The 13,303-nt window shown below is 42.2% G+C and overlaps 1 protein-coding gene across 2 annotated transcripts in view; it reads left to right on the top strand.

Annotated features, from left to right (window-relative positions):
* frmd5a (FERM domain containing 5a) overlaps positions 1 to 13,303 on the top strand; it is a gene marked incomplete at its 5' end in the record, with an annotated part of 86,751 nt that overhangs the window by 66,024 nt on the left and 7,424 nt on the right. For both annotated transcript variants that reach the window (XM_083763780.1, XM_083763781.1), the window contains 9 exons: positions 2,739 to 2,836; positions 3,813 to 3,936; positions 5,739 to 5,826; positions 6,208 to 6,296; positions 6,691 to 6,754; positions 6,974 to 7,065; positions 9,295 to 9,369; positions 10,831 to 10,899; positions 11,590 to 11,696. In XM_083763780.1, the coding sequence (XP_083619906.1) occupies positions 2,739 to 2,836; positions 3,813 to 3,936; positions 5,739 to 5,826; positions 6,208 to 6,296; positions 6,691 to 6,754; positions 6,974 to 7,065; positions 9,295 to 9,369; positions 10,831 to 10,899; positions 11,590 to 11,696 (806 nt within the window). The remainder of the gene's footprint in view (positions 1 to 2,738; positions 2,837 to 3,812; positions 3,937 to 5,738; positions 5,827 to 6,207; positions 6,297 to 6,690; positions 6,755 to 6,973; positions 7,066 to 9,294; positions 9,370 to 10,830; positions 10,900 to 11,589; positions 11,697 to 13,303) is intronic.

Genomic DNA, 13,303 nt, shown 5'->3' with positions numbered 1-13,303 from the left:
CTGTATAGAGATTTTAACCGCCACTGATTCTCGGATCCGGGGACAACTAGGAGTCTTAACGGACCCTTACAGATCTGTAACTGAGGGTGTACAAATGGAACCAAATGGACAAAATGGACCCTACTCCCAGAGTTAAATTAACATGGTATAGATTTCACAGTATATAGATTGGGGTCACAGAGATTTAAAAAAGAAATGTATCAAATGCGGTTCCGTGTGGCTCACTGCATATCAAACTGCGGGTCTTTGAAATCAAACTGACACAAAGTCTTCCATAGCATTTTCATTCATAACTGACCAAAGAGAAGCTAGCCTCTATAGTCGATCAAGCATGATACAAAATGAAGAGCGTTCGTAGCAGCCAGGGTGCACGCCTGATCCAAAGCAGGAATGAGGGGAGCAGAATGGCTAAGGGGAAGAGAGTGATATAATGAGAGTGGAGAGGTGAACACAGAACAAAGACCGACAGGGAGATACAATAAAATCCTCTCTGTTCATTTGTTCATTCATTTATAACTCTCAAGGTTAAATTAACCGCAGGATTCAGTTACACAGAAGTCTTCTTTCATGTGCTTTCCCTTTCATCGAATCTTGATGGGATAGTATGAACGGTAACATATTGAAATCTGCCATAAAAGTATCGGATTGGTCTAAAAATAATCCTGATTATTTTCACTAATGTATCATCAAGTACTGTGTTGGATACATTCTGTTTATGTTCTATGGACAGTAACAATTCTGTTGTTTGTCATTTTAGAGGTATTTGCTGCTTTTGTTTTATGTATGTTTGAAGGCAGCAGAGGAATTTTTCAAATTAAATACGATGTAAAATCTTAAGTAAAAAACTTTAACAGGCTTTGGGCCAAGCCCCTATAGGCTCTAGGCGTGTTTCCATTGTGGTCCTCTGTATAATATCGGAATCAGTCAGCAGAATCGGTATCGGCAGTTATGACCATATATCGGCCATAATTTCATAATCGTGCACCCCTAATTCTTTTCATATATAAAATGAGCACATAACATACTCTCAGAGATTCCTTTTATTTATAGTAATAGAGGTCACTTTATGTGGAGAGCTTTGGAATACAAATCACACCGTTTCAATAGCCACGTTTTAACTGAAAAGCGTAGTAGTGACTAATCTAGACTTTGTTGTATGATGATGTTGCTGAAAGTAGCCGATTTTCAATTAAAAATCTGTAATTTGTTCAGTGAGTGACACATGCATGTTCAAACGCAGTTTAAGCTCTTTATCAGAAGTGTTATTTATTGTGGAAGTGTCCTTATTAGTGGCGATCAAACCTGCTGGGCTGATAAGGAATGATACCGGGGTGAATGTACACATGTCTCCTCTTTAATATGTTTGGGAGGATTGTATGGGGAATTGAAGAGTGATTCATACCTAGTTGACCGGCAATGCTTTGGCCATGTCTCGCGAGATTATAGGATACCGCTGTAATTTTAAATCACAAACCAACAAGGTGTTTAGAAGTTACAAAATTTGAATGAGGTCATTTCGCCCAAGTTTCTCCAGTCAATGAGAGGGTTGTGATACACCAAGGTACATTTAACAAGTCAGTTTTATTTCTCCATCAAACCGTGATTTCTACAAACAAAGCAAATAGGTGGAATGCGTTAGCAACTCAAACATTATAATTATGAACAAACTCAGAACATATATCATACAAGCAGTAGAACATAACAATAGACCATATAGAATGACAATATATACTAGTATAAACAGCACATAGTCAATGCAGATACAAAGAACAAGGGCTTACATTATTCAAGGACGTACGGCTGCAGAGAAGTGGGGTGCTTTAGGCTTAGGGTAATCAATGAGAGCTGCAGGTTCTGCATAACATGTAGCCTGTGTGAAGGCTGGAGACTGAGTGAAGAGTGTGGGGTGAGTTGCTGGTTATATATGGCACACCTGATTGTGATTGGCTAGTGAGTTGAGTGGTGTGATGGCAAACAGGTGTCTCATTATGGATGCAGGTAATGGGGAATGTCCACCAGAGGCTGCCATTCAGACAGCATGCAGATAATTCACAACAACAGTTTTAAGCAATAAGACAACATTATAGAGGGTATGTGCATGCATAAAGTGAATGGCAGATCGAGTGGCAAATCGAATGGCAAAGTCAGTGACAAAGTGAATTTAATGTTGTTTAAAGTAATTTAATGCAATCAAATAGGACTTTTCTGTTTGGAAATATGGCCTGTCAAGGCCAGAAAGTAGTTTTTTGCCAGTCATTCCTGCATAACTTCCGGGTATGATGATGATGTCATGCGCATACCCTCTATACTAATACTGCAACTACAGTTGTAACTACAGTAGCAATACTTTGTCTTCTTCTAGAATAGATGTTTGTTTCAGGCTACAGCCATAGTCTCAGAAGCACTTGCAGGACTGCAAGGAATAAATGACATAGAGGCTTGGCGAACATAACCAACAATGGCAGCATCACTGCCTTAGGGTTTCTCAGCCGGCTTTCTCCCCACACTCACTTTAGCTGAATCAAAAAGAAATATTAAAAACTGCCTACAGGGAATGCAAAGTCAGCCAACTCCCTTTCCTGATTCGTCGTCGCTGTTTTGCTACGTTTTCTTTTTTCTTCCTTTGAATTTTCACTATAGATAGTTATGGGAAGAATACGTTTAAAAGACAATATTATGAATGTCATTATTCTAATATGCCTTTTTTGACTCATTTTGTGTCTTCCCTTTTCTTACAGATACCTTGTCTTCCTGCAAATCAAGAGAGATCTTTACCACGGTCGACTTCTGTGCAAGACATCGGATGCAGCCTTGCTGGCTGCCTTCATCCTTCAAGGTAAACGTGAGGTGACGTGTTGACATGACTCGCACTACTCACTGCTCTCTGCACTCTGCTCATGACCTTGGCTCTGCCCTGCGCCTGAAGGGCTTAATGCACACCGTTGCTCATGATGTTGCACATGAAAATGGCAGATCTGCAAGCTCACAATGTGTCACAGTGTGACCCATTGTGAGCTTGTAGATCAGATATTCATGCTGCACCAAGTATAAATCAGGCTTAAGTGCACTGGCCTGATAAACACAGCTTTCAAATCCTTTTGAGGAAAAAATATTTCTAATGGCAAAACAGAAATGAATGGATCGGTATATTACTATATGTAGTGTGCTCCTTACAGAATAATCATGGAGCATTTTGTTTGTATGCACAATGGAAACAACACAAGAAAGTATGACATGTTTTTGTGGCAGTGTGTGCCATGTTAAAACTAGAAAGAATATAGGAGGTGAGGTTATTCAATCAATGCCTTGTCTGGCATGGTCCTTTTTCCTAAACAACATCATCATGCTCAATTATAAAGTCTTTGTAGTGTTATCTTGTGCCATATCAGTTCTATGGTTTGATTAGTTTCCATCTTGCTCTCTCTCTCTCTCACTCTCACTCTCACACGCACGCACGCACCGCTAGCATCTAGGAAAGGGCAGTGTTAGTGAGAAAGCAGGTTCTCTCCCTTTCTATTGGGGAGGGGCTGCTGAATTAAAGATGGCTGCCTGGTCAGCGCCTGCTCACCCAGGAGAAATCACAGTCAGGGTCATCTGAGTGAGAGCAGCGTTGCATGCTGTACCACTATACCTACATACTCCCAACTCCAGGACGATACTGAAGAGTGTTTAGAGTCACTGTGGACCCTGATGGGTCCATTTGGTTACATTTGTACACTGTCAGAGTTAAATTAACATGGTGAAGGGAGAGCAGTTCTGTTAGGTTTGCCGTGAACGTCTGTGAACAGAACATTTTGCTTCTCGTCCTCCAGCTGAGATCGGGAATTATGACCCTGGGAAGCATCCGGAAGGCTACAGCTCCAAATTCCAGTTCTTCCCTAAACACTCGGAGAAGCTGGAGCGGAGGATTGCAGATATACACAAGACAGAGCTGATGTAAGGACCACCGTGCTGCTCCTCCCCCGCTTTCAGTCTCTCACGTGGTGACGCCGTCCGTGCTCATCACATGTTTGAATGAATTAAATTAAAGAATGATTTGGATTAATCTAGCCATTAGCCTGAGATCCATCACCTGCCTCTATCGGCAGGAACTGTGAAATGAAACGAATCAAGACAGCAGGTAGTAGTCCAGTCCAAGTCCACACATGCACATGCGTACGCACAGGCTTGCATGCATGCACACAGGCTTGCATGCACGCACGCACACACACAAACACGCATGCGCACCCTACTCTCTCTGGCAGTAGGTTAGCTGAGGAAGCATTTCTCTTGGCCTCTTGGTGACTCATACATTGGGACACAGACCAACACACTGGTGCCTCTAACTCACCCACTCAAGGTCGGCCAAACGAGCCCCAATTGGCAATATCAATAGCAATTTAACCATTTGTGTCGGTACACCAATTTCACGATTCCCCTGTTAGATCTGGTGGTGTTTTTTCCCTAATATTGCTCATGGGAAGCCTTTATGTGATGCTAAATATGAGGATCAGTCACTTATCAGCAGAAAGGTCGATGTTGATGGGCAAAATATGAAGAGGGGATTAGAGAGATGATGAAATACCGCTTTGGTGTGTACAATATAGTGCAGGCAGACACAATGGAATTTCACATAGAGCACAGTGTCGACTGTGGAGCCTATAGACAGCATGGAGAACACTATAAGATTCAGATGCCCCCTAGTGGAACATCCAGAACACACACCAGAGTAGGAGTAAAGACCACTCCGAATACAAATCAGTCATGAATCATGATTGAATGCAAGTAAGAGATCTGATGTATATCGTTGTTGTCAGGTGGAAACCTTGTATGTCCACTGCTTATCAGTGAATGGAAAAAGGAACCTGTGTTGCAATTCTCTGCTGTCGGGAAGAAACCACCCAACTTCAAAATGTTCATTTTTCAGGAAATGAAAAGAAAAAAAGCAATACTGCCTCATCAAAGTTTGTGTTGTGACCTCATATAATTGTAAATTACTTCATGAGAGGGAGAGAGGTGGTGGAGTTAGTTGCTTTAGCAGACAGTTTTAGGGTCCAATGAAGTTAAGAGGTTTTGTCCCAAGCGCTTTCTAGTTACTACTTTCCATTGGTTCAATATTTTTGAAACAACACACAAAGGGTGTTTAATATCAATAGCACTGATTTATGCCTGATCTAAAACCTAAATAATTGAGTAATATGGTTTCCTCCTGAAAGCAACGAAGTGATCCAGTGTAGTTATTATTTACTCACAAGCTCTTGTTAATACCGTAATATATTTATAAAAAACCCAGACAGACATTTCACTTACGTTTGTGTGACACAGGAAGTAGGGCATTCATTTACGCAAAAAGTGTGAAATACAGGTATGGTGATACAAGGTTTCTGCACTACAGCGTCAATACAACACAAGAATATGTTTAAATATCTCCATTGACTGTTCTGATTAAACTAATGGCAAAGTAATGCATGTGTACTTTGACTAGTGAATGTGGTTTCTGGTTGAATTGCCAATTTAATTGAATTGAATTTATATTATTTCTGTCAGGCAGTCTTCCTTTTGGCATCACATGCTGAGGTGATACTCTCTTTGTCTAATGGCGAGGGTTTTGCTAAACTAATGTTTCACCTTCCTCCCAAATCCATTCAGTCTCCACTTTTTTGTCTTCTGCGCTGAATAATGATGTTGTGTACAGTAGGTCCATCTTGTTTTTCCGACAGATGTGTCATGTTGTTGTTTTTGTTTTGCCTCCCTCTCAGTGGACAAACACCGGATGCATCAGAGCTCAATTTCCTGCAGAAAGCACAGATGCTGGAAACATATGGTGTGGATCCCCATCCATGCAAGGTAGGAATGCCATGTCTTACTGGGTCCCTTTGCGAGAATTATATTTTAAAGCCCTTTTCAGTCTCAGAGATTTTTATGAAAGGTTGTTTCTAGTTAAAACTACTTCTCAGACATTTTGATTTCAAGGACTCTCAGATGGGTGGGCATTAGGTCATGGACCCTGATAACTCTGAGAAGATACAAATGGAATCTCTGAGTTACTGAGGTACTTATATTAGGGACAATTTGGTTCCTAACTATCAATCTTTGGCTGGTGATCCCCTGGATCCACCTCAAGGACCCCTTGGGGGTCCCTGGCGGGCCCCACATTGAGAAAATGTTTCCTAAAATGTCATATTTTGAGAAGGTAACCATTAGACGTGTGTGTTGCTTTTGTCACAGGATGTATCTGGAAATCCGGCTTTTCTTGCGTTCACGCCGTTTGGTTTTGTGGTGCTTCAAGGGAACAAGAGGGTTCACTTCCTCAAATGGTGAGCAGCTTTTCAGCATTCAGAGGGTTAACATAGCCGGTCCATATGAACCGATATAAATTTAACGTACCTTGTCGGAGAATATAAATAATATATGCATGGCAAAATCTCTCTCTGTCGATGCATTTAGCAGGACCTACTGTCACAGTAAACATACTGTAGCCTATACAATGTTATAGTTATTCTGTCCAGGTAAACACAGACAACGTTTACAGTATTTATGATACGGTTTTGTCCCACGCTGTATTATCAGCTGTGTTTTGTCAGACAAACATTGAACTCCATTGTGGTTTATGTGATCTCCCTGTCGGTTTTCATGAATATTTAAACACCCTGTGGCTTTGTGTGTGTGTGTGTGTGTGTGTGTGTGTGTTTTCACTCTCCTCCTGAACAGGCATGAGGTGACCAAACTGAAGTTTGAAGCCAAGACGTTCCACGTATATGCAAATCAGAAGGAGGTGAGAGCATAAATTATTGAATGGTTCATGTGGACATTGTGGGAATATTGTACGACCAGTGTGGGAACGTTGTGGGAACCGTGTGGGATCGTCAGAGACACCTCCATGTTCTTGTCACTGTGCAGCGTGTAGGTGTGCTATAGCAAAAAAGTTAAAAACATCATGTTTTTGGTTGCGGTTATATTGTCCTGCACGTCCTCTCTCATTTCCAACGTGCAGGATCTAAAGATCATCCTGACGTACTTCGCACCCACACCGGAGGCCTGCAAGCACTTGTGGAAGTGCGGAGTGGAGAACCAGGCCTTTTACAAGTGAGTCCGCCCAGTCACTGCACACCTCCTTTCACAGCACACAGTTTTTGACCAGGGTCCCCCAGGGGTTTATACTTGGTCTCTACGGTGACGCCTGGAAATAGAACAGTGGCGTAAAGGAACGCCGGGCAGGACGTCAACATGCCCTGGCGTGCGGGGGTAGGTACATAGCCGCTCCACATAATGGGGCGGATGTTTACGTGTGCCGTTAGCAACCAGTGTGTTTTAGCCATAAGACGTGCCAGCATGAACCTAGCATATCTCTGTTCTGGGGGGAATAGTTGCCAAAAAGAGTCAATCTACAAGGCAAGCTCACAGAGTGTCGTGTTGCGACTAAAGACATTTGGTGTAGAGGAAAAAGAAGAGTGTAACTCAGGTCCGTTTTGCCAAGTATTGAGGGTTTATAATGGGTCAGCATGCAGGCCTAGGAGCCATAGTAACACCTAAATGTCACACACACACACACACACACACACACACACACACACACACACACACACACCTGTATTTCTTACAACTGACCCCCCACCTCCCCACCCCACCAGTCTATCACCTGACTCACTGTAACTGTCATGCGTGTCTGCGAAAGCCGTCCAGAAGCTAATGCACCTACCCAGGTGACCTCGAGGGCCCTGCCTAGGCTGTTTGTCAGCAGGGAAGACGAGGCACGTGTCACCGCTGACCTTTAGTGAGGGAGCTTGCGCTAAAAGCGAGACCAAGAGCACTCCAATGCTGCCTTCCCACATGACAGATAGCATAGGTCAATGCCCACCCACTCTTTATCCACCTCAGCAAGACGATAAATAAGATGCCCAGCATCATCTGAACACAGAGGCCAAGGGGGACGGTATTTCAGAGCCCTATGGTGTAGCTGGACAGGGCAGAATGGGAGAGAGGGAATTGATGGAGAGAGAGAGAGAGAAAGACAGCAGGCAAAGGGCAGAGCCTGACACTTGCATCATACTAGTGTCACGTAGCCAGGCGATCGGAGATCTGCTCCTATCGATCTGGTGATATCTGAATCAAATGAAGCGTTAAACCTACGCCTACTGCTTTGATAACCAGTCCTATAATCGCCCCAGTATGATGGACCGCCCTAAATGAAGGCTTTGTATTGCTTCTCGTAGTTGGTAAAAACTATTGCAGTTTTAGCAACTACTGTACATTGAGTTTAGATAACACCAGATGTATAGGTAGGCAGAGATCTACCTGTGGGAATATTAAAAGAGTTCAAGTGGTTAAACCGATTGTGATGCTATGTTAAGTTGTTGCTGGGAGACCCCCTGGAACCCCTTCAAGGACCTCTGGATCCCATTTTGAGAATCAGTGGTTCCCAAACTTTTCAGGTCGAGACCCAAAAGAGATTAGACGTTTGGACGATTAGACCCATACTCGTGAAAATAGCAGATCTACAAGCTCGCAACGCAGCGTGAAGCAATGTATTGTGCGCTTGTAGATCGGTTATTTCTTAATTTAGTTTGAGTCTTAATTTATTTATTTTGCAGAATTTCTTAGATAGGTTTGTTTAAAAAAAAAGAAAAAGAAATGTATATTTATTTATTAAAAAAAGAAATCTTTTGAAAGAATGTATTTTTTTAAATGTAGGAAAATAAATTGGGATTTATACTCGAGTCGTGATGCACTGTTTGGGAAACAGTGCTAGTCTAGATGGATCTGCAGTCTAGATCTGCAGTGAGCACGGAGACACTGGTGGGTCTGATGGGAACAGACATAACGATGAAGACCTGTCCTACAGTACAGTGCTGCACTCCCGAGGGAACAAAATGACTTGAAAAGCCAACGCTGAATCATTAATCATTAATGTCTCACTTACCCTGACAATACAAACATATTGAATAGTGTATGCATGTACAGTATGCAGCCTTCAGAGGATGGGATATCTATAGTGGAGAGGACATGCATAATTGAATAACCACTCTGTATTTGATTCTGATTTCAGATGTTGTGCCGGGGCTATTGGATTACATACCATGCACTGTCAAACTAATGGAGTTAAACTACAGTAGCACTCAGGATTTTACTGTTAGAAACATTGCTATGATTGTGCGCATCTACACACACAGTAAAATCTTCAGTGTTATTTTATTTATCCATTTGTAACTGAGAGATCACAGGTCCATTTGGTTCCAGTTGTACACTCGCAGAGTTAAATACAATCAAGATTGTAGCATTCCACACTTGAACTTGTCTGTTTTGTCCACTGTGCAGGCTGGAGAAGTCGAGCCAGGTCCGCACTGTGTCCAGCAGTAACCTGTTCTTCAAGGGCAGTCGCTTCCGCTACAGGTAAGTACTGTGGTTTTCAAAGGGGATTATTACAACAGAATATATACCTGCATAATAATACTAGTTCTAGCCAAATGTGCTGGGGACCCCAAAGGCAAAGACACTGAGACAGGGGTAAACAAAAGGAAATGTATTTCAAACTTGGTTTGTTAGGAGCATGAGGGGAATCCTGGAAGGGGCGGTGGAGCTGGGAGACACTGGGTTTGTGGAGGGAGCCTGGAACAAAACAGAGGAACAAAGTTAGAACAAAACCACAAGAAAAACTCTCAAAAGCAAAAATAGTAGATCTACAATATGCACAACGCTAAAGTGCGCTAGGGACTGATTCTAAACTGCCGGTAACACTAACCACAGTAGTCAACGTCCAAGTGTCGGGCGCCGGCTCTCAGCAGCTTATATTGGCAATCTCTGATGGTGATTGTGGAGCAGCTGGGCTGATTGGAATCAGTCCCACCTGTGCTGGCTGCTGGCTGAGGAAGACGCCTGGCCCTTGCCCTATGATGTCGTGCAGGGGAGGGACTAGGAACGTGAGTAGCTTGTGCCACAACAAGTTATTTCCTGGGAAAGGCTATAAAATACAGTAACAGTACACCACAAACAATGGATCAGGAGGACCCATTTGTGGAAATTGTGGGTCATAAGTATCCATCTTTTCTCCCATTTCCTATATTTTGTATATATCATATTTCTCTTTTGGGGTCTTGTGCATAAAGTTTTGGAACCCCTGCAGTTACAGTACAGCACAGCAGGGTACGGTAAAGTAACGATGGCTTGAATTAAGGGGTGGAGGTTGCAGGACACTGCAGAGAGAACCCCCCCCCCCAGCTATCGGGGGACAGGTGGTCCCAGAGGACAAGGCCTCCTGGCCCTCTGTGCCTTACTCTAGTGCTGACCTCGCGTCACCAGGCTTTCCACCTCAGAACTCTAGGACATGCAGTACACACAGTGACATCCTCAGTGTTCTTTTCACTTTGAGAGTGAAAGAATGACACCATAAGCTCCCCAGGACTTTGCGGTGTTCCATTTTGGCACTCAAAGTTAAATGGACTTGTGTATGAAGGGTCACAGAGTAAGCAGTGTTTGAAAAGTCACATTGAGCTATTCCATTCATTAATCGTTCGGTCTGACACGAGAGGGTGCCCCCGTATACTGCAGATACATTTCAGTCGATTCATATGGTGTAAATAGAGTCCTAAGAAAACAAGTACCGTAAAGGCTTCAAAGTAAGGTCTAGGATGGTAGACCTTTAACGAAGCATCTGTGTAAACAATATTACTGTTTAAATTACCATAGTGTAGCAAAATATCACAATGCTGGCACATCGAGATTCGATATAAGTGAAAGGTTTGTTGATTTGCTGTTAAAGTGTGTGTGTCACAGTGTGTGTGTGCGTGCGTGCATGCATGCATGTTAGTATATAACTGATCCCAGGTGCTGTATTGTCTTTTGGTTTTATAACAGTGGACGAGTGGCGAAAGAGGTGATGGAACAGAGTGCTAAAATCAAACGAGAACCTCCAGAAATACACAGGTACAGACAGTTGGAATCAGAATGATACAGAATTTGTAAACATGGACCTTTTGACTGTGAATAATGATTTTACTTTGTAGGGAATACAGTACCCAGATTATTATTAAAACTCAAATAATTTAATTATTTATATCTTGCTTTTTTTGAAGTATTATTCATCATCAGTATTACTCATCATTTTCACTGTTTTTATATTACCGGTACTCTTTGTTAGAGCTGGCCGATAATATAAAGTATTCGTTCATTAATCGTAATCAAGTCAAAGGACTTGATTACGATTAATGAACGAATACTTTTTAAATTGTGAAAATAGTGTAAGAAGATTTTCACTATTTTTGTACAACACCATTATATAACAAAGTATAGTGCAGGCCAGGGGTTAAAGTAGCAATAATATATCAATTTTAATTATTTTTTTTGTATTCAGACTAGTCAGACAGCCAGCAATGGATTAAACACTGCCCCTCAAAGAAATTGTCTCTGTGAAACCTCTAGGGGCTCATGGTTAATCAGACTAATCAATTTAGTTGTGTCGGTTTACTGATATATTAGAAAACAATATATTTCTTTAAAAACCTTGCTTCTCGATTATTTGGTTATAAAATCGATTATTGGTTATAAATATTGGTTTTTATGTATTTTTGATATTCTTTGTTGTCTATGCTTGGGTTTGTGTGTCACTCTCTACAGGGCTGGTCTCGTACCCAGCAGAAGTTGTCCGTCCATTACCCATGGTCCACGCCTCAGCAGTGTACCACGAACCCGCCGGAGAGCCGTACACATATCCATCATGGAGGGTAAGGCCTGAACGTTAGCCCACCACAACTCTGTCATCCATCCATCCATCCATCTTCAACCGCTTATCCGTAGTCGGGTCGCGAGGGCAACAGCTCCACCAGAGTGCTCCAGACTTCCCTCTCCAGAGCAACATTAGTGACATCCTCCTGGGGGATTCCGAGACGTTCCAAGGCCAGTGAGTCGATGTGTTTCCTTCAACTGCGCCTTGGTCTGGCCCGGGGTCTCCTCCCAGTGGGACGTGTGTCGAGGACCTCCCTAGGGAGACGACCGAGAGGCATCCTAACCAGATGCCCGAACCAACTAAGCTGGCTCCTTTCCAGGCGAAGGAGCAGCGGTTCTACTCCGAGTCTCTCTCGTGTGACTGAACTTCTCACCCTATCTCTAAGTGAGATGCCAGACACCCGTTGAAGAAAACTTATTTCAGCCGCTTGTATTCGACCTTATTCTTTCGGTCATGACCAACTCTGTCAGCAGTCTCAAAAATAAATCCCTGTTAAAGCCATTTAGTCCTGAGACCGATTCTACAAATGCCTTCTAAGTCAATCAATAGTTCTCACACTTTCTCTCCATTACACAAAATAAAAACATGACAAAAACAATACACACAACAATAAAAAGATGACAAAAGCAGTATATCTCTGCTGTCAGGCAGAAACCAGCTAACTGCAAAATGTTAATTTGTCAGGGAATGAAAACGAAATCATTTTTTTTGGAAGAAAACCATATATTTTTAAACAATGCTGCCTCATCAAAGTTAGTATTGTGACTATATATTGTCAGATACTTATGTGTCATTATATTATCACCACTTTACCCAAATCCAGCTCAAGTGGAGTTAGGAGGTTTTGTCCATCATTGATAAGAACAGCTGACAATGGATCTCCAAGCTGCTCTGCCCTCTGGTGGAGGATCCATTGGAGTTAGCTGGTTTTGTCAGAAGTGCTTTTTAATACTTCATTGGTTAAACATTTTTTAACCAACACACAGACGTAAAGATCTATGAAAAAAAGCTGAAAAATGGAGTTAGCTGGTTTCTGCCTAACAGCAACGATATTATAAGATAAGGTTAAAACTCAGAGCAGCATACAGTGCACCAGATGGTGTTGATCACGTTTTTATTATTCATCAGACTTATAGCTTTCTTTCCCCTTATTTAGTATTCCAATATCTATGAATATCTATACTGTAAATTGAATCCCACATAATTTGAATCCACAGAGAACATCCCAGCAGAACACCAAACGTATGCAAATGTTTTAGTCAATGCAGTGAGCAGTGAGGCTCTGATTGGTGTTCGACGAGTTGCATGCCCTGCGTCAAACCTAGGATTCAGTGAGTGCATCTCTGAAGATTTTATTTGCAAAACACTATATTGATGCTTTGGAGATATGCAAACAGCATTGTCATTGGTAAACCCCAAAATATATTTACCTGAAAAACAATGCCTGCTGGGTGTCACTATTGTTGTTATCTAGTATTAACTTCTTCTGCTCATTCGGCAGTGATATTTTGAGTTTTAAGCAATTCAGGATTCACTAGTTCTATGTGGGAGACTTCCTTTCCCCTTCTTCAAATAACACACAGACGTCAACACACACACACACAA

This window comes from Protomyctophum parallelum, assembly GCF_964188405.1.
Source record: "Protomyctophum parallelum genome assembly, chromosome: 4".
Taxonomy (NCBI): Eukaryota; Metazoa; Chordata; class Actinopteri; order Myctophiformes; family Myctophidae; genus Protomyctophum; species Protomyctophum parallelum.
The sequence above is the reverse complement of the archived record's forward strand: the minus strand, read 5'-3'. Positions and strand labels throughout refer to the sequence as shown.